Source organism: Sturnira hondurensis, unplaced genomic scaffold, assembly GCF_014824575.4.
Source record: "Sturnira hondurensis isolate 20B ecotype Veracruz unplaced genomic scaffold, ASM1482457v3 Scaffold0006413, whole genome shotgun sequence".
Taxonomy (NCBI): Eukaryota; Metazoa; Chordata; class Mammalia; order Chiroptera; family Phyllostomidae; genus Sturnira; species Sturnira hondurensis.
Genome location: NW_028079044.1, coordinates 14,042,519 through 14,067,052, shown reverse-complemented (window position 1 = coordinate 14,067,052; position 24,534 = coordinate 14,042,519). Strand labels below are relative to the sequence as shown.

Below are 24,534 nucleotides of genomic sequence, written 5' to 3'. Positions count from 1 at the left end.
TTAAAATCTTATTAGAAAGGGTTTGCCCTGGCTGGTGTAGCTCAGTGGATTGAGCGCGGGCCTGCGAACCAGATGATCGCGGTTCGATTCCCAGTCAGGGCACATGCCTGGGTTGCAGGCCGGTTCCTTGCAGGCTAACTACCAGCAGGGGATGCACAAAAGGCAACCATACATTGATATTTCTCTCCCTCTCTCCTTCCCCTCTAAAAATAAATAAATAAATAAAATCTTAAGAAAAGAAAGCCCTTTATAAAAAAAGAAAGGGTTTGTGAATTTCATATTATGAATGGATTTTGACTTTCTCCTTCATATCTCACTTTGGGTTGATATTTAAAGCTTCTTTAGGCTTGAAGTTAATTATTGTATGCATCCTCAGTTTTTCTGTGCTCATGACTATCCATCCTTAAGTATGTATACTTGGGGCACTGGAAATCATGCTTATCTTTCTGTGAGTAAAGTAAGTGAAACAGAACTGCCTTTCTCTCACTGGAGTGGGCACACTTGCTGCAGACATGCTATTATATACATGTTGTGATCGTAGTACTTATAACTATTGGTAATTTTTAAACTTAGATTATAATGGTAAATTGCAATACTCTTTTTATCCATCGTCTGAACAGAAGCTTTGAGTAAATAGCTTCATAGTTTTTGCCTATAGCTCTTAAAATTTTTCATCAAGTTACCTTGTAGTTCGGATGGAGAAAGGAAAATTGATAGTAAGTGCCATTTATTATGCTTCTATAATGTGCCAGGCACTGTGCTAGTGGTTTTAGAGGCTTTATTTCTAATCCTGACAAGAAGTCTAATTGGATGGTGGAAGGTGCTAATAGAATCTTTTTACAGATGAGGAAATCAGTGAGTACCTTGCTTCAATTATAGCTAGTATATGATGGTACGTGAATTCAAACACAGGTCTTTCCAGCTCTAAAATCCATGCAGGCCTTGCAAGGTAATGAGGTAGAGGACATACACACCTCCTCCTTGGCATGTTTTTCAGCAGTGTTTATTAATGTTGCAAGACCATCTGCTCGGTTATCTTGTCTGATACGCCAGTTCTTCAGCACTACCAAAATTTCAGAATTCAAGTTTTGAATTTTTAGAGCACTGTTCTAAACAGCTAGAATGGAACCTGGAAAGTTATTGTCTCCAAATATCAAAGAAAAACATGTAGTTTTAGGGGTAGTGGGGATAGTTTTTAAAAAATTGCATGACTTTCCTTAAATTTGGTAATTGATTATTTTGACTGGCAGGCTGGTTCTGTCTGTAGCTGAAGGTTTATTTAATCTTATTTAATTTAATCAGTAATATGTGCTCTGTAAAATTCAAACAATATAGAAGCATAGGAAGTAACTAAAAGTTCTTACCTTTTTTCTCCAACCTAATGGTCAATTTTGAAGGGTGTTCTGTGGAGCATACTTAAAGTGAGTAAAAAGAAAAGTTGATGTTAAACACAAATATTGCAGCCCAAGTTTTTTGTTAGTCATTCCATATCCCAAAGGTTAATAAAATAGTGTGTAGATTAATGGTGAATTAAAGGTAAAACAACATGATTCCTATCATGCAGGCGAATTAGTTCTAGATGAAAGAGAACAAATTTAGTTTCCATTGAACTTTTTAAAACAGCAAGTGTTTTAAAGGTAGACTTATAGTTGACATTGTGAAATTTGTATTTTGGGGCTTCTGTTTGATTGAAAACTACTAGTCAGATACTAGTCATGATAGTCATTTTTTGTTTAGTCTATCCTTTTTTGTATATGTATCCGAAGATGGAATGTTGAAAGTTGCGTTAATGTCAGTCAACTTTCTCTTGTAAAATTTTCACTGACCTGGGAACTATGTCTAATAATCCAAATTTTATTGCATAAAAGAAAAAATGTTTATTCTCATTTAATCTAAAAAGTTACACTTGTGACTATATTGGAAATGTGCCAGTGCTGTCTACTTCCAACCTTGACCTACTACTCTACCTACTTAGTGTAGAAATCATTTGTGTGGTGGCAAGTAAGCTGAATGACCTTGCAAGGCAATTAAGTCATTGAACAAACCCTCTGATTAAAACATTTTTTTCTGCCCCTCAGCATCTTTTTCTGGTGATAAAAGTATTACAGGCTTACTGAAGACTGTAAAAAAAAGTGTAAAGAAAAGTGTCAGTCGTGATACTATAATTTATAAGTGTTCATCTTCTCCATATCTTTTATGTGTGTGCAAAATTTTTTAAAAACAAAAATGGGTTATACTAAACAAAATGTTCTATAATCTTTTCACATAACTGTCTCTTGAGATTTTAGAATTTCCAGTGGCGTTTTAGATTCAGAAATCAGCACATTTATGTCCTGCTTCATATTTTATGTAGGCAGTTAAGTAACTTCATGAAAAGGAATGCATTTTACCTAAATAATCGTGACTTTGTTAAAGGTACAGAAAATGTTAGTGCTTGCATATAAAAATGGCATAGGCCATTAAGATTATATTATGATCGTAAACAATGAAAGTATAGGCTCCAGTATTGCTAAAGTAGACCATGAATGACTTACAGGAAGAAATGATAGCAAGAATAATTTTTTACTTTTTATTGTCTCTGATGTCCCACCACCCAATTTTTAAAGCCTGTTAATTTCTCTGAATCTTCCCCTTTCCATCCAGCTTTCATCTGTGTCAGTCTTTTTACTATTTATTTATTTATTTAAAAAAGATTTTACTTATTCATTTTTAGAGGGGAAGAGAAGGAGAGAAATATCAGTGTGTGGTTGCCTCTCACGTGCTCCGTATAGGGACCTGGCCCACAACCCACGCATGTGCCCTGACTGGGAATCAAACTGGTGACCCTTTGTTTTGTAGTCTGGCACTCAATCCACTGAGCTACAGCAGCCAGGGCTCTTTTAAGTATTAAGCTTTCTCACTGAATTACCTTTTTAAATAAAAATATAATATTTATTCATGCTATTATAAATTCAAGTAGTTCAAAAGAGTTTTCTGTGATAATAAAAGTACTTGTGCCTCAAAAACAGCTTTGTTTTTATATTTTATAGATTCCAGCATGATTTATGATTTTTGGTTTAGCATGAAAAAACAAAATATCTCTCTTATATTTAAAAATATTAGGAACTAGCTTTTCAAAGAGATGGTCATATGTATCTGTTTTACTAATGTCCTCATAGTTCTTTTTAAAACTTGTGAAATAAATTTAGATTTACAGAAAAGTTCTAAAAATTGTACAGAGAATTCCTATATACCCCTCCCCAACTTCCCCTAGTATTAACATCTTATATACCATGGTACATTTGTCAAAATTAAGAAATTAACACTGATACATTGTTAGCTAAACTATAGACTTTCATCCAGTTTCTCCAGTTTTTTCACTAAGTTCTTTTTCTGTTCCAGGGTCTAATCCAGGCTGCCATGTTATATTTAGTTGTTATATCATGTTAGTAGTAGCTTCCTTCAGTTTGTGAGTTTCTCAGTCATGCCTAGGTTTTTATGATCTTGACACTTTTGAAGAGTAATGTTAGGTACTTTGTAAAATTTCCCTCAGTTTGCATTTCCTATGATTAGGCAGGGGTGGGTTATGGCTTTATTTGGGGAAGATACTGTAGAGTTGAAGTGCTTTACTTATCACCAGAGGGTACTAGATACCAGTATGACTTAATACTCATGTCGTTCACTTTGATCACTTAGTTACGGTAGCATCTGTCAGGTTACTCTTATTATATAATTAATAAATTTTTCCTTCTGTACTCTGTTAGAAAGCAATCATTAAGAGCCCGCACTAAGGGAAGAGAATTAATAAGCTCCATCTCTAGAGGGAGGAGTGTTTAAAGTATTTGTGAGTATATGTTAAAACCACCACAGTAATAGATACTTGGGGGACATACTTTGAGGCTATGCAACTGACTTGTTTCTTCTTAAAGTATCACCCAATAATTTTAGTACTCACTGGTGGATCTTGCCTGTAACAGTTATTATTGTGATGATCTGCTGGTGATTTTCTATTTCTCTTGTTCCTTCTACATGTATTATTTGGAATTCTCACATAAGGAAAATTTATCTCTTCTTTCTCATTTATTTACATTTATACTGGTATGGACTCATGGGTATTTCTTTTATTGTTTGGGTTATAATCCAGTATGTGATTGTTTACTTTGTAGCCCAGATTGTTTTGCTTTGGCCACTGAGAGAAATTTCAGAGTCCTTTTTTAAAAAATTGATTTGAAAGAGATACACACTAGTTTGTTGTTCCATTTACTTAATGCATTTGTTGGTGCTTCTAGTATGTGCCCTGACTGAGATGGAACCTGCAACCTTGGTGTATGGGGACCATGCTCTAACCAATTTAGCAACCTGGCTAGGGCAGCTCTTCTGTCCTTTGAACATGTCCCCATCCATTTTTTCCCCTCTAGTATTTTGCCCAAAATGTTAATTAAGGATGGCCATAGATATTCATGAACTGTATCTCACCATGAAAGAGGCTGATTAAAAATGCAAGATTAAAATGTCCTCTGATTTCTTAGCACATGCTTTGTAAAAGGCACTATGCTAGATTTTGGATACACTAATAAGTCAGTTGACTTTCACACTCACAGATAGATATGTTAAACATAAGGTTGTGGAGAAGTAGATTCCAGATGACTTAGGGGGAGAGAGTATGAAGGTTATAGCAAATTAGACATGAAAAAGACCAGAGGAAGTTCTGATTTGGGAGCAATGGATAGGACTTACTAGAATAATCTAATATATGAGAATGGTGATTACATTTGTAACTATAGATTTCTGATATAGAATAGTCCGGTTTTGTCACATAAGTCACAATTATATTGTAGACTGAAAACCTAATCCAAGTTCTTGGGGAATAAAGGAAAAATACAGTGGTACCTTAGTACTCATCATTAATTTGTTCCAGAACTTGTGACGAGTACCAAGCAAGCAATGAGTGATGAAGCATTATCTCTTGCCGGGCAGTACTGTGACTCACACAGGTTCTGGCAAGTGTGACAAGTCCTGAGTCCCAAGCAAGCTCAAGCGCTGAGTGCTGAAACATTTTTTTTCTCATCAAAATGAGATGAATACAGGTTTGATGAGTTCTGAAGCTGACTAGTACTGAGATATGACTGACTGTATATTTAAACCATTTGCTATAGTATTCTTGAATCTTTGTACCAAAATTCTGACCTTGTGCTTTCTAATTTTAGATTTGCGTATTGTCTGTCAACATTTTTCTGTTCTGTTATGAAAATTATAGCCATAGAAATTTTATTCATTCATTCATTCATTCATTCATTTATAAGAGAAGGGAGGAACAAGGAGAAACAATGATGTGTGAGAGAAACACCGATCATTCACCTCTCCCATGTCCCCACTTGGGAGTCGAACCCACAGCCTTTCAGTTTGCAGGCTGATGCCCCACCCGCTGAGGGACACACCAATCAGGGCAGAAATATGTTCAAACAGTCTCAAATCTCTGAATTATCTTGAACATTCAGTATATTAATAGTTTAGAAATAAGGTGCTATAGTAGTAGGTTATTTAAAATGTCCCAATGCAGGTAACATGCAAGTAACATTTTCTATGTGTGTATTCAATAAACAGAAGGAGTTTGTGAGTTTGACTTTGTTTGCCATTCTCCATGTCTGTTGTCATGTTGGGTGAGAACAAAATACATTTGACCCTTAAACCAGTGGAGAGGTTAGGGGCACCTACCTGGGCACAATATAAAATCTGCATATAACTTAATATGCAGATTCCCATCTGATTAAAAACACTACCCATGGACAACATGGATTTTAAAAATCCATATGTAGATGCACCCACACAATTCAAACCTGTGTTAACTGTGGTCTCGTTTAGCAATGATTATCCCATTGTAGAGGAGTACTCAACTTTTCATATTATTTATAATTAAGAAAGGTGAGTTTAAAAAATTGAGTATCAGTTTCTCCCCCCCCCCCAAACCTGTTGGGAATTTTCATAAGAGTTTATTTGAGCCAAGCTGACAACATATGCTGTGGAGCAAGATCTCAAATGCTCTATTTCTTGAAACTGTAATGTAATTTGTAACAATTATTAGGAAGCATTCATGTTTTTTACAACCTTAAGATTACTCTGAAATAGAGAAATTGATTTTTAAGGTAATGAATGCTACTTCAGGCAACATCTGTGACTCAGTGCTGTTCTTTGTTGTAACACGGTCCAGTACGACTGATTCAGGTGATGTTTACTGAATGTCTACAGGAAGCTCGAGGGCTGTACTCGGGGAGACTGGTAAATTCAGGGTATCTGTTGTTTGAAATTTATGTTAAAAACTAAGTAACACAGGAAAATCAAACTGCATGGAACTCCAACAACTAAAGAGTTAAAAGAAATACTCATCCAGACAGGTAGGAGGGTGAGATGGGAGATGTGCCGCTGAGCTGAAAGGATGGCCACCAGGGAAAGGTGGCAGACCACACAGGTGATGTGGGGCTGACTGAATGGGGAAACGACTCAAAACCTCTAGCTGTGAAAACTGGGGGGGTTGCAAGTGCAGGAGAAACCCTTAGTCTCACAGGAGAGTTCATTGGAAAGTGGGGCTACAGCGGTGCCTGCAAGTGGCATTGTTCCCTCTCTGGCCCCTCCCCCACAGACAGCACCACAACACAGCAAACAGGGTTGCCCCATCCTGGTGAATACCTAAGGCTCCGCCCCCTTACAACATAACAAGTGCACCAAGACAAAGAAATACTGCCCAAATGAAAGAACAGATCAAAACTCAGAAAAAGAGCTAAGTGACAAGGAGACAGACAACCTATCTGATGCAGAATTCAAAACACTGGTAATCTGGATGCTCACAGAACTGATTGAGCTTAATGAAGGAACAAATGAAGTCTACCCAAAGTGAAATAAAGCAATCTGTACAGGGAGCCAACAATGACAGGAAGGGAAACCAAGATTCAGATCAACAATTTGGAACAAAAGGAAGAAATAAACATTCACTGTAATGGAATGAAGAAACAAGAATTCAAAAAGATGAGGAGAGGCTTAGGAGCCTCTGGGACAACCTTAAGCACTCCGACATCCAAATCATGGGGGTGCCACAAGAAGAAGAGGAAGAACAAGAAATTGAAAATTTACTTGAAAACATGATAAAGGAAAACATCCCCAATCTGGCTGGTGAAGGAAATAGACTTCCAGGAAGGCCACAGAGTCCCAAAGAAATTGGACCCAAGGAGGAACACACCAAGGCACATCATCATTAAGTTACCCAAGATTAAAGACAAAGAGAGAACCTTACAAGCAGCAAGAGGAAGTTACCTACAAAGGAGTTCCCATAAGACTATCAGCTGATTTCCCAAAATAATCCTTACAGGCAAGAAGGGGCTGGAAAGAAGCATTTGAAGTCATGAAAGTCAAGAACCTACATCCAAGATTACTTTATCTAGCAAAGCTATCAGTTAGTATGAAAGGGCAGATAAAGTGCTTCCCAGATAATGTAAAGTTAAAGGAGTTCATCATCACCAAGCCCTAATTATATGAAATGTTTAAGGGACTTATCTGAGAAATAGAAAATGATCACAAATATGAAGAGTAAAATGAGAACAAACTTACAATTATGAACAGATGAACCTAGAAAACAAAAATTAAGCAAACAACTAGAACAGGAACAGAACTACAGAAATGGAGATCACATGGAGTGTTATGAGTAGGAGGGGAGGGGAAGAATCGGGAAGGTACAGGGAATAAGAAACATAATTGGTAGGCATAAAATGGAGGGGTTGTGGTGGTTAAGAATAGTATAGGAAACAGAGAAGCCAAAGAACTTAGATGTACACCCTATGGACATGAACTAAGGAGGGGAATACTGGAGGGTGGGGGTAATGCAGGGCAGAACAGGGATAAAGGGGAGAAAAAAATTAGGAAAACTGTAATAGCCATAAACTATACTTAAAAAGAAAAATTAACTGTAGTAGTAGTAATGGTGCGATTATTCTTGCTAAATGAAATGTAAATTCTCAACATACTCATTGCTAATGTCAGTGCTCAGCATTCTTAAGAATTTAGTCTAATTAAGGAGGAAGCTGTCAATAGTGCTACAGTCAATCAGAAACTGTACTGCCCAATAAAAATTGTATGGTATTATGTATGAATTATTAAGGGTAATATTTCATAGTCATTACCTTCCCCCCTGTTTTCTTTAGTATGTTAAATTGGAAAGGCTATTTTTTAGTTCATTCTGTGCTATAATCTCCCCCTCTTAGATTTTATTTACCTTTAGACATAGGGCAAGGGAGGGAGAGAAGGAGGGAAATATCCATGTGTCCATGTGTGAGAGAAATATTGATCTGTTGCCTCTTGTACACTCCCCAACTGGGGACGGAACCTGCAATCCAGGCATAGGGCTATGACTTTTATTTTGCTGTTGACTAGAGCACTTTGGATTTTTTTCCCTTTCCTTGAGATATAATTAGGGACAATAAGTATACCATAGTAACTTAATATAACCAAAAAGATAAATTTATATAATATATATCGCTGTAAACCTGGGTAATAATTGATGAATATCCACAAAGATAATCACTATTAAAAGTTTTGTATCTTGCTTGTAATAATGATTAATTGTAATCTAATTTAAATTGTGAATGATATTTGGGTTTCACCTTAAGTAGGTAGCATTTTTTTTAAATTTTTTAATTTATCTTTAGAGGGGAAGAGAAGGAGAGAGGGAAAGAAATACCAGTGTATGGTTGCCTCTCATGCATCCCCTACTGGGAACTAGCCTGCAACCCAGGCATGTGCTCTGACTGGGAATCGAACCACGATCCTCTGGTTTGCAGGCCTGCGCTCAATCCACTGAGCTACACCAGCCGGGGCATTGGTAGCATTTTTTAAAAACAGAATCCCAAAGAACAAAATTGAAACTCATGCTTATCTTCTAAATAATAAACTGTAAATTCTAGATTTTAAAAAATCTTTGAAATTGCATAGAAGAACACTTAGAACTGGTCAGAATTAAAAAGGATCTGTGAAGGATTCCTTTGGAGACCATGGGCAGGTAGTTTTTTGTTTTCAGGTCTGTGAAGGAAAATCCATGGATGGTTTTGAGTCAGGCCTGGCAATGGTCAATGTACATAAACAAAGCCTAGATGTCAGTATTTTCTGAAGAATGCTTTACTGACTTTGACTTGTTAAAGGAGAGGAAGGGAGAAAGAGAGACATTGATTTGTTGTTCCACTTACCTGTGCATTCATTGGTTGATTTTTGTATATGACCTGACCAGGGAACGAACCTTGGTGGGACCGATGTGCTAACCAACTAAACTGCCCTACTAGGGCTCTGAAAAGTGCTTAATACAGGCTTAGAATGTTCGTCGATTTGTGCCTTTGCATAAACCACCTTTGAGTTTAATACATCCCCAGTTTAAAATATTTATAATACAGGCTTATAGAAGATAAATGATCCTTTTTTTTTTTTAAGGGAGAATTTCCAGGTGGATGCTAGGAAAGGATCATAAAAGCCCCTTGGAAGATTGCTGTGAAATATGCTTTGATCTTGGAATTAGGAGGAGAGATTTGTTTCATTGGCAAGAATACTCCCTATATTCTAATGCTGCAAAGGGAGTGGGATTTATCCAACAGTTTCTTGGTCTCTCCAGGAATGCATATCACTTATGTTTCCTCTCATTCTTTCCTTGGAAGTAGTTCACTGATCTTAGAGACCATTGGGGACACATTGCCTGTCTTACCTTTATGTAATTTTGTCATGTTCAGTGATTCATCAAAAGGACTTCTGCTAAGGACTTGGTTGCAAAAGGACTTGATTGCAATTTTGGCTTCTGCTAAGCTGTTCATGGACTTTTCAAGAGCTGTAGTCTTCCTTAGTGACCTGCTTAGGATTCTTGCCATATTTTTGTTGTTGCAGAATTTGCTATATTTTTGTTGCAGAAATATGCTTTTTATTAATGTTTTTTTCTTTTTGCAGTGATTATTTATTCAAGTTGCTTCTGATTGGAGACTCTGGAGTTGGAAAGTCTTGCCTCCTCCTTAGGTTTGCAGTAAGTTGAAATTGAAATACTTTTAAAGAAATTAATACTGTTTTACTCATAATAAATTAATTCTTCCAGAATTTATAGATTAAAGTCTTCAAGGATACATCCCTAATGATATGTTGGAGCCTTAAATTTAAAAAATGCTGTTGTTCTTAAAAGAAATTGAACAAAGGGTGTTTATAAAGTCAAAATGATATTCTTGATAGAGCTCAATGTTTCACTTGAATGTAGATAGTGAGGTAAATGGAAAATAGTTGGCATGTGTTGAAAATGACTTGATGGAAAACAAATTTTCAAGTAAAAGTTTAGCAGAACAAAAAGGAAATGCAGGGTCTAGTACAAACTGTTTTTTGACAATGGTATTGTGTTCTGTAATAAGCATATTGACTGCCTTCAAATTTATCATGTTTTCCATCTTGCTGTTTGGATCATGGTTCTTAGAGTATGGAGTAAAGATCCCTGAGGATTATTGAGACCCTCTTAGGGGGTTATTCATGAGATCAAAACTATTATTCTAATGATACTAAGCTCTTAGTATTTACTAAGTGAATAATGACTTAGTACTAGAAATAAAGACATTTGCTTTTTCACTGTGTTGACATTTGCTCTGATAATGCAGAAGCAGTGGTGGGGTGAGACTGGTGGCACCTTCACACACCACGTCGCGGCTGTGCTAAGTCCCAGATGGTGCTCACGGTCATGTTATTTACCTCTCCTCACTCATCAGGAGGGAAACACCATTTTCACTTGAGTGTCTTTGATGAAACAGTAAAAATGATTAAGTTTTTAAAATCTAGTTCCTTTTTTAAATATCACGTTGTGAAGAACTGAGGAATACGCATAAAGCACTTTACTGCTTACTAGAGTGTTTTGGTGTGGTTGTCTTGAGGAAAAGTATTTTTTTTACTTGAAAGAACAACTGATAGACTACAGTTGTGTAGAATTGGATATTGGCAGACATTTTCTCAAATGAACTGAGATTGTCACTTCAAGGAAAATATCTGACAGCATCTGCTGCCTGTAATAAAATTCAAGCTTTCAGAGAAAAATTAGAATTTTAGAAAACTTGTAATTCACCACTGTGAGCTTGACAGCATTTCAAATACTAAATATGACTTTTCTGATGAGATGAACCGTGATATTAATGAATGTCATTAAATAATTTCATTATATATCATAGTTAAAAGTGAAATCATGGAGCATTGGATTCTTTAATATGTGTGAACATATTTTCTAACAAAATTATGAAAGGATTATTAAATTTGATTGCATAAAAATTAATGGCAAGCATATAAAAACATTAGAAGACAGATGGTATTAGCCAAAAATATGTACATGAGGAAGAGATAATATTCTCAATTTATAAAGCACACTTACACATTAATAAGAAAAGGATGTCTGTCCTAATAGAAATATGTGCAAATAGATGAGTGGCAGGTCACAAAAAAAAAATACAAATTGCCAGTGAATATGAAAAAAATGTTCCATTTTATTTGTGACTAAAGGTTTAAAAGTGGATTTTACTTAATATTTATTAAATTGGAAAATACTAACATTAAGAATAACTCCTAGTATTAAATCAGCAGTTCTGGGTAGGTGGGAAGGATCTGGTATCTCTTGATGAAAGTGGCTATGTGGCTGTATGTTTGTGTTTCAAAGAAAATCCTCTCTGACATGCCTATTGATCTAAGTTACAGGTTTTCTCTAGTACCCCCACAGTAAAATCACCTGGAAGCATTTATAAAAATACTAATTTGTGGATCCCCAAAATAGACAAAGGTACAAAAGGTATTATAACAAAATGTATGACAAGCTATGGGAGCACAAGAGGGAATGATCTCTTAACTATTGTCTGAGGAGTTGGAGAATGTTTGGACAATTACTATTGCCTGGGCTCAGAATTGAACAGTGAATAAACATTACAATGTGACCCAGGGGCTGGGGGAGTAGGGGGTGTGCAGAAAGATAACTGAGAATTTGGACAAAAGGAAGAGCATGTATGGTGGCCCAGAGCCATGCAGTATGGGTCATTTAGGGATTTTTAAGTATTCTAGCAAAGCATTTATAAATGTCTCTAACAAAACTCCCTCCCTCAGTCACATTTTACAATTTTCTTAGAGTTTTTTTCCAGTCCCATGTATGTACCAGATTCAGCATCATCAGGACTTGCCCACACTGGCTTCATTTAATCCTTTCTTCCCCTTCTCTGTTGTAGTGTTGTATTGCAAATTGTGCAAGTATTGTTTCCCCCCCCTACATACTTTAGTATGAATTTCCAAAAAGTGGACATTTTTGTATAAAATAACATTTCCATTATTAATTAGAAGAATAATTTTCCCTGATCGTCTCAGAAGTGTTGGTATTGTGGTTGGTTTGAATCGGGATTCAAACATGGTTCACACATTGTGGTTGTTTTGCTGCTTCATCTCTTAATCTAGAGTTTTTCCAAACTTGCCTTTTTACTTATGTTTTCCTGTCCTTTACTTTTTGCAGAAACCAGGGCAGTTTTCCTACAGATTGTCCAGCATTTTAGATTTGCCACTTTGCTTCCTTGCGGTGTCTTTCAGTTGTTCAAATTCCTCATGTTTCTGTAATTGGAAGTAAACCTCCAGAGCTGTGCTATCCTGTGGTAGCTACTAGCCCCATGCAGCTATTTAAGTTTAAACTAATTAAAGTTAAATAAAATTAAACATTCATTTTCTTGTTCTCACTTGCCACTTGGGACTAGTGGCTACTGTATTCACTAGGTCAGCTTGGAGGATGTTTCCATCATCAAAGAAAGTTCTGTTGATACTGCTTCTCTTAATGGATTTAGTTTTGATGAGATTTAGGCCCATCTTTGTTGGCAGAATACTTAGTAGGTGATGCTTTCTGCTCGCTAAGATTGTTCATTGGGTTTAGGTGGTGATAGCCTGATCTCTCCATTCATACATTTTTTCACAAACATTAAAAGTTTTGTTTCCATTTGGAGTAAAGTGTCATAACAGATTCTTGAGAAAAACAAGTATAATTTTAAAAGTTTAACATGGGTTACACATTGTTCACATAAAAGCTTGTACACAAACGTTCATAGCAGCATTATTCATATTAGCCCCAAATAGAAACCACCCAGATGTTCACCAACTGATGAATGGATAAATAAAATGTGGTGTATCCATATAGCGTATATTATTCAGCCATAAAAAGGAAGGAAAACTTTATGCTGAGTTAAAGAAGCCAGTCACTAAAGGCCACATGTGTGATTCCATTCATACGACACGTCCAGAATAGGCAAACCCATAGAAACATAAAGTAGATGGCTGGTGTCCAGGGTCTAGGGGAAGAGAAGGAAACAGAGGGTGACTGCTGCTGGGTACAGGGTTTCATCACGGGGTGGTGGGGTGTCCTGGGGTTAAGTGATGGTAATGGTTGCACAACCATATGAATATACTTAAAAATCACTGAATTGCATACTTTAAAAGGGTACATTTTATATTGTGAGAATTCGAAAAAGTCATAACTAGGAAATAAAATTGACTTTAAAAAAATCCAGAAGAGGAGAGTGACACTACTTTGTGATGAATAAATTGGATTTGGGGGTGAGGGGAGCTAGAGTTTCACTAATTAGTAATTAGGAAAATCATTCATAGTCATTGTAAATATAAAACGTTTTTCTATATAAGAATTTGCCAAGAAATATAACTATTGAAAAAGTCTTAAGAAGAGACTACTGTTAAATAGTGCTTTGTAATCAAAATATGAACTGAGTACTGGAGCAGGATGAAGTGATTGTCCTCAACATGCTATGCCTTTTAGCCATATCAGCTTTGTATATACAAGTTAACATTATTTTATTTAGTGTATTGAACATTAATCATTAACTTTTTATCCCTTCAGGATGATACGTATACAGAAAGCTACATTAGCACTATTGGTGTGGATTTCAAAATAAGAACTATAGAGTTAGATGGGAAAACAATCAAGCTTCAAATAGTAAGTAATTTTTGGACCAGAAGTATTTTTGAAATTATTCTTGGTAAATTTAAAATGTATTTCTTTGTTAATGTAGTAACAAAGTTAAATTTATAGTATTTTAACCATGTATCTGTGAAAGAGTGTAGAATAAGAATTGTTCAGATTAAAAATGATTTCTCTAAGACTACCCTTCCTCATTGAGTTTTCTATTCGTAAAAGCAGAGAAGTACATCTTTTAAGTCAAACTTGGTCCTAGTTACTACTTTTTTGCTTTTAAGTTTATTTCTTCCTGTATTTTTTACCTTGCTATACCCTCTACCACCTCCACCCACCCCATGGTCTTAGTTATTTTTCTTGTGCTTTTATCAGTGGAGGCTAAGTTAAAGTTTACCCTTCTATTGAAAGTATATGAGCATTTTCTTTATGTTTTTCACTGTGCTAAATATTGTGGAACATGAGAAGAAAACCTAGGGAAAGCTTCTTTATATGTGGCTAAATTGAATAGTTGACCCTCAAACAACGTGAGTTTTAACTGTGCACGTCCACTTATACATGGGTTTTTTCAGTTGATGCGTGCAGCTCATTGACCCATGTAGTTCAAACCTGCATTATTCAAGGGTTTTCTTACAGTTGGGAAGCCACACGTGTTGGGGGCAGACATAATTTGTGAGTTTTTGACTGCGCTGATGGTTGGCGCTCTGAGTTTCTGTTTTATTCAAGGGTCAACTGTATTTATTTAGTTCTTTTGTATGTATCAGTATGTACCAAGTCTTAGAATTTTATTGAAAAGGAGCTTAGCTTTTCTAACCTGTTTACAGCTCAGAAAAATGGATGCTGATTTAATTGCTAATCTACAGTTTCTAGCAGAACCAAATGACCCATAGCTCTGTCTTCAGTATTTTATGTCCTTGTGCCTAGCCCCCTTGTCTATCCTTAGAACCACAATCCCACATTAAAAATAGACAGTTGCATGAGTCTGGTCATGTCTGTGGTCTTTAAAAATATTAATTTCTGGGTATCTTTTGGAACTGGCTATTAGTATGAGGTAACATAGAAAAGCAGTGACGGTTCTTTTGATGGAATTGCTAATACACTGAACTGGGAGTTCTGGATTTGGAGTCAGAAGACTTGGATTTGCTATCTTCTTTCTGATATTTACTATTTAGAAAGTCGTGGATTAACTTACTTCAACCTATTTTGCTGAGACTCAGTTTATTATCTCTGAAATGAGTATGAGGATACTTGATTTGCTAACTCACAAGGTAGTTGTAAGAACCAAATCTAGTAGCTCTGTGTATGGGTGTATGATAATGTTTATGAAAGCCCTTTGTAAACTTTTGGGCAGTATGCTAGACCTCTCCCAAGACCTTGAGGGGATGCCTGAAACCACAGACAGTACAGAACCTTACATATACTGTGTTTTTTCCTATATGTATATACATACCTATGATTAAGTTTAATTTATAAATAAGGCACAGTAAGATGCTAACTATATACTGTGGTAAAAGATACATAAATATATTGCATTGTACTCACCCTTCTTGTGATAATGTGAGATAATACAATGCTTTCATGATGAGATGAAGTGAGGTGGATATGCTGGGCAAAGGTGATGATTCAGGTCAAGGGTGAGATGGACTGTGATGATGTGACATTTCATTGCACTGCTCAGGGTGGTATGCAGTTGAAAACTTATGAATTATTTCTAGAATTTCCATTTAAAGTTTTGGACAACAGCTGTCTGTGGATAACTGAAACCACAGAGTGAAACCATGGATAAGGGAGCAGGGGCTACTGTATACAAATGTTACTGATGATATGACATACCTCAGAGAGGTAATTTTTTTTTCAGTTGCTCCCTTTCCATATAAGACTCTGATGAGGTGGGGAAAAGGTACATTACAAAAGAATTGTGGGTTTTGATGTAAGTTAACATACTTGGTACTCCAAATTAGGACCTGCAAGGATATAGTTATGAGAGAGTTTGAAATACTTTAAACCAGTGAATGAGATTACCTTCCATATTAATTCCCCCCTCCCCCCCATTATATGTAGAACTTTATACTTGGCACAGTATTTCAGGTGCCAAGTACAAAAGTTAGAGGCATGTTTCAGAAGGATGCACCCAGGCCTCTTAACTACTGATATGAAGTGATTGTGATTATGTGTGATCATTGGTCTCCATAAGATTGGAGTGTATATTTGTGAAAACAGTCACATACTGCCTGCTACTTTCCTGTAGCTGGAACAGATCTTAATAGGTCACTCAGTCAGTCTTCCTTTCATCTTTGTTTGCAATTTCCTTTCCTTATTGGGTGCCTTTTTTTGAAATTTTTTGGAAAGTTCACCAGCTTATCAAAGAAGCTAGCTCCATTTATAAATAACCTCTAATTGTTAATTCATTATATTGAACCGAAGCCAGTTTCCTTTAACTTCTAGCTCTCCTCTGCCTTTTAGATCTCCCTGAATGAGATTAATTCCTTTTCTGTTGGCAGTCTGCCCTTTATTTTTAATTTTTATAATCTTTCTTTTAAAAAATCATTATTGTTTTTTAATTAGAATTGACATACACTATTATATTAGTTTTTGGTATACAACCCATGATTAGACATTATATAACTTACTAAGTATTTATCCCAGTAAATCTTGTACCCATCTGACACCATATATAGTTATTACAATATTACTGACTATATTCCCTATGCTGTACTTTACATCCCCATGACTATTCTGTAAATACCAATTTGTACTTTTTAATCCTTTCACCTTTTTCACCCATTGGCAACCATCAGAAGGTTCTCTGTAAGTCTGTTTCTGTTCTGCCTTATTTTTTTAGATTGAATTGATAGACATGTATTTATTGCCATTTTATTGTTCATATTTTTTATCTTTTTTTTTCTTCTTAAAGTATATGTCACGGTGGTGATGAACTCCTTTAGCTTTTTCTTGTCTGGGAAGCTCTTCTTCTGTTCTTTGATGCTAAATGATACCTTCCCTGGGTAGAGTAATCTTGGTTGTAGGTCCTTATTATTACTTAGAATAGGGTGTCAAACTCATTTTCACCTGAGGCCACATCAGCCTGGAGGTTGCCTTCAAAGGGCCGAATGTAATTTTAGGACTGTATAAATATAACTACTGCTTAACAGTTTGGCGCTGCCGCCAGGTAGAAACAAGGTACCAGCCTGGATAAAACAAGGTGGAAGGCTGGATTCAGCCTGTGGGCCTTGTGTTTGCCACCTGTGACTTAGAATGTTTCTTGTCGATGTCTTCTGGCCTGCAAAGTTTCAGCTGAGAAATTAGCTGACAGTTTCATGGGAGCTCCCTCCTAGGTAATTGCTTTTCTTTTGTTGCTTTTACAATGCTTTCTGTCTTTAACTTTTTGCATTTTAATTATAATGTGTCTTGGTGTGGGATTTTTGGGGTTCATCTTCTTTGGGACTCTATGCTTTCTGGATTTATATATCTATTTCCTTTACAGGGCTAGGGTAGTTTTTTTGTCATTTTTTCAAATAGGTTTTCAATTTCTTGCTTTCTCTCTTCTTGCACCCTGTGATGTGAATGTTGGTACACTTGAAGTTGTCACAGAGGCTCCTTACACTGTCCTCATTTTTTTGGGATTGTTTCTTTTTCAAAGGCTTTATTTATTTATTTATTTATTTATTTATTTAGAGGGGAAGGGAGGGGGAGAGAAACATCAGCGTGAAAGAGAAACATCAATTTGGTTGCCTCTTGTATGTGCCGGGATCAAGGACCAAACCCACAACCCAGATGTGCGCTGTGACAGGGAATTGAACTGGTGACCTTTACTTTGCAGAATGAGGTCCAGTCAACTGAGTCATACCATTCAGAGCTGGATTCTTTTTTCTTTCTGCTCTTCTAATTAGGTGGAGTTTCTTGCTTCTTTATATTCCAAATCACTGGTTTGATTCTTGGGTTCATCTAATCTTCTATTAATTCCCTGTAAATTGTTTTTCATTTCAGTTATGGTATCCTTCATTTCTGACTGGTTCTTTTTTCAAAATATATTTTATTGATTATACCATTACAGTTGTTCTATTCCCCCCACTTCATTCCCCTCCACCCTGCACACCCCCTCCCTCACCATTCCCCCCCTTTAGTTTATGACTATGTGTCTCAAGTTCTTTAGATTCTATATTTCCCCTACTATTCATGCCCTCCCCCCGTCTATTTTTTATCTACTGTCTATGCTACTTATTTTCTGTATCTTCTCCCCCCTTCTCCTCCTCCCACTCCCCTGTTGCTAACCCTCCAAGTGTTCTTCATTTCTATGGTTCTGCTCCTGATTTAGCTGTCCTCTTGGTTTGCTTTTGTTTTAGGTGTGGTTGTTAATAACTGTGAGTTTGCTGTCCTTTCACTTTAATATTTTCTGTCTTCTTTTAATAAGGGCTTAGTGATGATGAACTCCTTGAACTTCACCTTATCTGAGAAGCACTTTATCTGTCCTTCCATTCTAAATGAAAGCTTTGCAGGATAGAGTAATCTTGGCTATAGGTCTTTGGATTTCATGACTCAGAATACTTCTTTCCAGTCCTTTCTTGCCTGTAAGGTCTCTTTTGAGAAATCTGCTGACAGTCTGATGGGCACTCCTTTGTAGGTGACTGTCCCCTTATCTCTTGCTGCTTCTAGGATTCTCTCCTTCCTTTTAATCTTGGCTAATGATGATGTGCCTTGGTGTGTTCCTTCTTGGGTCCCACTTCTTTGGGACTCTCTGAGCTTCCTGGATTTCCTGGAAGTCTATTTCCTTTGCCAGACTGGGGAAGTTCTCCTTTATTATTTGTTCAAATAAGTTTTCCACTCGTGGCTGTTTCTTTCCCCCTTCTGGTACCCCTATAATTCGGATGTTGGAACGTTTGAAGATGTCCTGGAGGTTCCTAAGCCTCTCCTCATTTTTTTTGAATTCTTGTTTCTTCCTTCTTTTCTATTTGGTCATTTTTTTCTTCATTCTGGTCCACTCCCTTGATTTGAGTCCCAGTTTCCTTTCCATCACTATTGGTTTCCTGTGCATTTCCCTTCATTTCAATTAGTTTAGCCTTCATTTGTTCCTCTAGTTTGTGACTAAAATCAACCAGCTCTGTGAGCATCCTGATCACTAGTGGTTTGAATCTGTGAGCATCTGATCACTAGTGGTTTGAACTGTGCATCTGATAGGTTGGCTGTTTCTTGGTCACTTAGAGTTATTGGCTCCGGGGCCTTGAGTTCTTCTTGAGCCATATTTTGGACTGTTCTTGGCTGTTACATATCAGGATCGGAGCCCTAGGTGTTTACCAGGGTGGGGCAACTCAGTCGCGGGGTTGTGACGCTGTATGTGGGGGCGGGGTCAAAGAGGAGTAATGGTGGTCCCCCCCTGCTGCTTCCCACTCCTGGGGCCTGTGTGGTCTGTCTAACTGCTCACTACTCACTCCTTTGCTGGTTTATCTGCACTCGAATGTGTGACCGCAGTCAGCCTGCTGTCCCGCGCCCTCACTGGGTCTGCCTGATGCTATCCTGGCTGCCTGGGTGCCTGGGGTCGGGGGGATCTTTCCTGCCCATCCCTGCTCCGCTGCTGGCTCTGCCCCTCTTACCTGTTCGGTTGAACTGTTCGTTGTTGTCAGACTTCTGTATAGTTCAATTTTCTATTCTTTGGCTGCGTCTTTGTTTACTAAACCTTTGTTGCATTCAAACTTGGTTGTGGGAGAAGGCACAGTGTTTCCACCTATCCCTCCATCTTGGTGGAAGTCCTGACTTTTTCTTTTTTATGGTTTCCATGTCCTTTTTTATGCTATTAAAGTTCTTACTGCCCTGGCTGGTGTAGCTCAGCAAACTGATTACCAGCCTGCAAACCAAAGGGTCACTGGTTTGATTTGCAGTCAGGGCACATGCCTAGGTTGTGGGCTAGGTCCCCAGGCAGGGGTGTGAGAGAGGCAACCACACTTTGATGTTTCTATCCCTTTCTTCCTCCCTTCCTCTTCTCTAAAAATAAATAAAATCTTTAAAAAAATTGAAATTCTCACTAAGTTTATCTACTTTTCCTCCAAGTTCACTGAGCATCCTTATAGTTTTGAATTCTGCATGTAGTAGTTTGCCTGTCTGTTTTGTTTATTTCTTTTTCTAGAGCTCTGTTCTTTCATTTAGGGCACTTTTCTTTGTGTCTTCATTTTGGCAGCCTCCCTGTGTTTGTTTCTATGTATTAGGTAGAGCTGCTGTGTCTCCAGAGTTTGTTAGAGTGGCCTAATGCAGTAGGTGTCCTGTAGAGTCCAGTGGAATAGCCTTTTTATTCACCAAGCTGGGCACTACTGGCATACCTCTGTTGTGGGCCGTGTATACCCTCCTCTTGAAGCTGAGGCTTGATTGCTACTGGCATGTCAATGGGAGGGGTTTACCTCTACTATGCTGATGAACTGCGAGTACTGGCTGTGACCACTGAGGACTTTTGTGGATGAGCTATGCAGGGGCTCACCCCATGGAGCAGGACTTACTTCTGTAGGGCTCTGGTGCCCACTTAGTTTGCATTTTGAGTGTGTTATTTTTGGAGGTGGTTGGATGGTTCTTCATTGTGGTGTGAAGGTGTCTGGCCCTGTGGTTTCCTGGGAGGTGCTATCAGAGGTCAGCTGCTACCTGTATTCTGCCCAAGGCCACCTGCCCTGAGCCTATAAAGCCTTCTACAGATGGCTGCTACTTCTACGAGGCTTGGAGGTGGCCCAAGAGGGGTCTGGCTGCAAACCAAGGCTGCAAACTCATGCCCCTGCTGCTAGTGCTGGGCCTGGGGCCACTTAGTGAGAGTTCTGAGGCATGCAGAGGTCAGATGCTGCTTGGTTTGAGAGATTTTAGGAAGACCTGAAGCATGAGCCAAGACAGGCCATTCCTATGCAAGAGCCATGGAAATATCTTGGGTCACTGGCAAGTTGGTTGGGGTGGGGTCTCAAGGAATAACCAGGGTGGTGGTGGGGAACATTGATATCCAGGGTAGGGTGATGGAGACTCAGATATGGTACCCGCCTGTCATCTCTAGGGGGAGAGCTCAGAAAAGAAACAATGGCCTCTGCTAGCACTTCAAAAGGTGCTTCTGCAGTTTTTTGCCCTGATGCCAGACAAACTCAGTTCTTCCCCATATGTCCCTGGCACCTTTCAAGCTGCTGCCCCATGCTGGAGCTGAGAGGGAGTGAGTTTGAGTAAGTTTGTGCTTGGGGCTCCAGAAGCCCTTCATCTCACTCAGTCACAATCCGTGTTGGCTTATAATGGGAGTTCTCTTCTGGCACTGGAACCTGGGCTGGGGACCCGGTGTAGGGCTGAGATCTTCACTCCTCAAGGGGAATCCTTGGCAGCCAGGATATCCCTCCCGATATTTTATCTGCCATAGATGGGTGTGGGAATAGGTGGGCCTCTGCCTTTCCTAGCCGTCTGTGTGGCGGCTTCTTTATATCCTTAGTTGTAGGACTTGGTTCAGCAGTTCTGAATGATGGTGGTTCTGTAGTTCAGTTGTAGTTTTGTCAGTGGAGGGCTAGGGGCGTATTTTGATCAAGATGCCTATCTTCAGATTCCTAGTCTCTTAAGGGTGTTTACCTTAACTACTGTGATAGAATTTTATGACAGAAATTGTTGATACTGTTGTGGGAGGATGCGAATATGGCCCAGCCTGTGCTTTACATCTTACCACAACCTCTACTTCTGGAGTTAGTTACTTCTTTCTGGAGGTATGTTTTCTCAACCTTTTACAGTTTGAGTTATTCTTGTGTTTTATATGTACCTCTTACTAAAATGTGATTCCTGAAATCAAATAGGAGATATAGCCCAGACAGTGTGGACTATGTCTCCAAAGCTCATGCTTCTCCAAGGATATCCTGAAAGACTTTGATGTTCTTGACTGATAACAGATCTAAAATCTTCTGGCTCTCAGGCTAGTACTTTTAACAAAAAAGGTAATGAAGCTGTTCTGACTTGCTTTTGTTTATTTTAGATTAACGATGTTAACTTTATTTGCTTCATTTATTTTTTTTCCTTGGAGGAGTATGTTAAATTACAGGAATTATATTTACCCCAAACATAGGTGGGTATGCACCTGTATTTTACTATGTAACCATTAATCATATTTAACTAAATTGACACTAGTGCCTCGATGTTGTCTAATACCAGTCTGTATTCATATTTCCCCAAAATTGTACTTGTTTTTCACAGGTCTATGTCAGCTGGGTTCTAGAAAAGGAAGTATTTCACTGAGTGCTCCTGAACTGCGGGGTTTTTTATTTTGCCATTTAAAACATTAGAAGGGATTAATGTCAGGTTCAGATATACTTTCAAACTATAATTCCCTCCCCTTAAAGGGTATTGCATTTTAATCTACACTTGTCTTAGGCTTTAAGTCCCCCCCCCACCCCCCGCCAGTAACCAGTCTGTTATTTTTGTATCAGTCAGGATGTTACCTTTCACCAGTAAAGTGGTAACTATTCTCAGTATACATTTTTGTAAAGAGGCCATCCGCTAAGAGGTAAACAAAATTCTCATTGTCCTTGTTAATTAAAACCAAGACTTTAAAATCTTAACAGTTGAGTTTTCCCCTCACCTTTTTTAAACCCAGAACTTGAATGTAGTAATTTAAGCATGTTTTTGGTATTTAAGCCTAAATGGTTCAAGTGTGGCGACTTTTAAAATGAACTCTATCAAAATATTTTGAGTCATCTTCCTTACACTGACCCTAGGATTAAGATAATACTTTCCAGAGATGGTTCAAGTGTTTTGACTGGCAGTCATCTGAATGTACTGTGTTAAAGGGGCGTTAGGCCACCCCTTTAGGGAATATGAAGAGTTTGCCATAGTTCCTGATCTCAGAGACTTTGTGATCCCGAGAGCATTACTGCAAGCTAACTAGAGGCACTGCCTTCTCTTCTGGAGCTTCAGGTATTTGGCAGTTACCACGCAGTTTATTAGTGTGAACACTGAGGGCTAATATCAAATCCTGGTCATTTCCATAACTGTGTAAACAAACTGTTCTCCCTTCTCCTACCCTGTTCTCCAACTCTATCTTAATGGAACTGTTTGGATCTCTTGATTGTTTTACAATAGTGGGACACAGCAGGCCAAGAAAGATTCCGAACAATCACCTCCAGTTATTACAGAGGAGCCCATGGCATCATAGTTGTGTATGATGTGACAGATCAGGTAAGTTCCAGGAGGAAACTGTGTTACAGTGACAAAGTAGGAAGTTACTATTTCATAGCCATCCATATTATTTATGTGGCCAAAACCTTTATCTACCTCCAAATAAGTTAATCATATAAACATTATTTTGGGTAGTGAATTTTCAACCAAAATTTCCTATTTTCCTCAAATAAATAGAAAATTTAGTAATTGGTTTTTACACTTGCTTTCTCTCAAGGGACTCCAATTATATTTATTATCAACTAAATAAATTGTCATTTTGCCAAGAGTTTATTTGGGAGTGTTGGATTGCTTGGTTTATACCATGTTCTTGGTGTTAACAGGAATTTGCCTGGTAGTTAGACTTGTTAGTATTGCCAAAAGCAAGGCCTCTTCCCTGAGCATGTAGTTCAGAAATAGGATGAGATAGAGGAAGATTTTAGGATAAAGAGAAACTAAAGATTGCTTTTTTGAGAGAAGGTGAGGGTTGCAGGTATAGCAGGAAGAATGTGATTTAAGGACCGTAACTTTTTTTAATCAGAAAATTTCAGTTTTTTTTTTTGTTTTTTGCTAACAAGGAATAAAATAAACTTTTAGAACTTATTTATATTTTTTGCAGCAAATGTTAATTGTCACAACCATGATATCTTAATTAGGGCCTAGAATCTTAAGACTTTAGATTCAATACTATGAGAAATATTAGGTGAATGATACAACACGAGGAAAAATTGTTGCTAATTTCAACTCACATCATTACCATGAACTATTTAAAAATGAAAAATTTCTTCTTAATATGACAGGAAAACAGGCATCTTTATTTTGGACCTATTTATTTAGTAATATTTTTTGAGTTTCTAGTAGTAACACTTAAGCTATCCATACACCAAAATAATTAGATTTAAACTCAAATTTATCAAATTTGCTTGAGCTACAGCTTGATGCTGCACGTTATTTCTCAAATAAGGTATTTTTATCCTCAAGCCTTCAAATTCCAGTTCCTTATTTAGGTAGGAATAGTCATTTTAATGACTTCATAGCCAGCGCTATAGTTATTTTGTAGCTAGAGTTGTTTCCCTATCTCTTTCTTAGGTCAAGAGAGACACTTTTGCTTATCATTTGCTTCATTAGAACAGTTGTTAGGTTACAGAAAACTATGTTCATCATCCTTAAAATGTCTGTCTTCTTAGGAGTCCTTCAATAACGTTAAACAGTGGCTGCAGGAAATTGATCGTTACGCCAGTGAAAACGTCAACAAGTTGTTGGTAGGGAACAAATGTGATCTGACCACAAAGAAAGTAGTAGACTACACAACAGCAAAGGTATGTTTAAAGTTCTGATTTTCAAACTGAATGTGACCGTGAACCACCACCTCGGCTTTGAAATGTGCACTAGAATGCTTTGAAATGAGTTTTTTTTACGGTGCCTGTTCAGAT

The 24,534-nt window shown here is 37.6% G+C and overlaps 1 protein-coding gene across 1 annotated transcript in view; it reads left to right on the top strand.

Annotated features, from left to right (window-relative positions):
* RAB1A (RAB1A, member RAS oncogene family) overlaps positions 1-24,534 on the top strand; it is a 34,561-nt gene that overhangs the window by 8,256 nt on the left and 1,771 nt on the right. The window contains exons 2-5 of the mRNA XM_037048054.1: positions 9,949-10,021; positions 13,892-13,987; positions 23,027-23,122; positions 24,289-24,420. Coding sequence (XP_036903949.1) covers positions 9,949-10,021; positions 13,892-13,987; positions 23,027-23,122; positions 24,289-24,420 — 397 coding nt within the window. The remainder of the gene's footprint in view (positions 1-9,948; positions 10,022-13,891; positions 13,988-23,026; positions 23,123-24,288; positions 24,421-24,534) is intronic.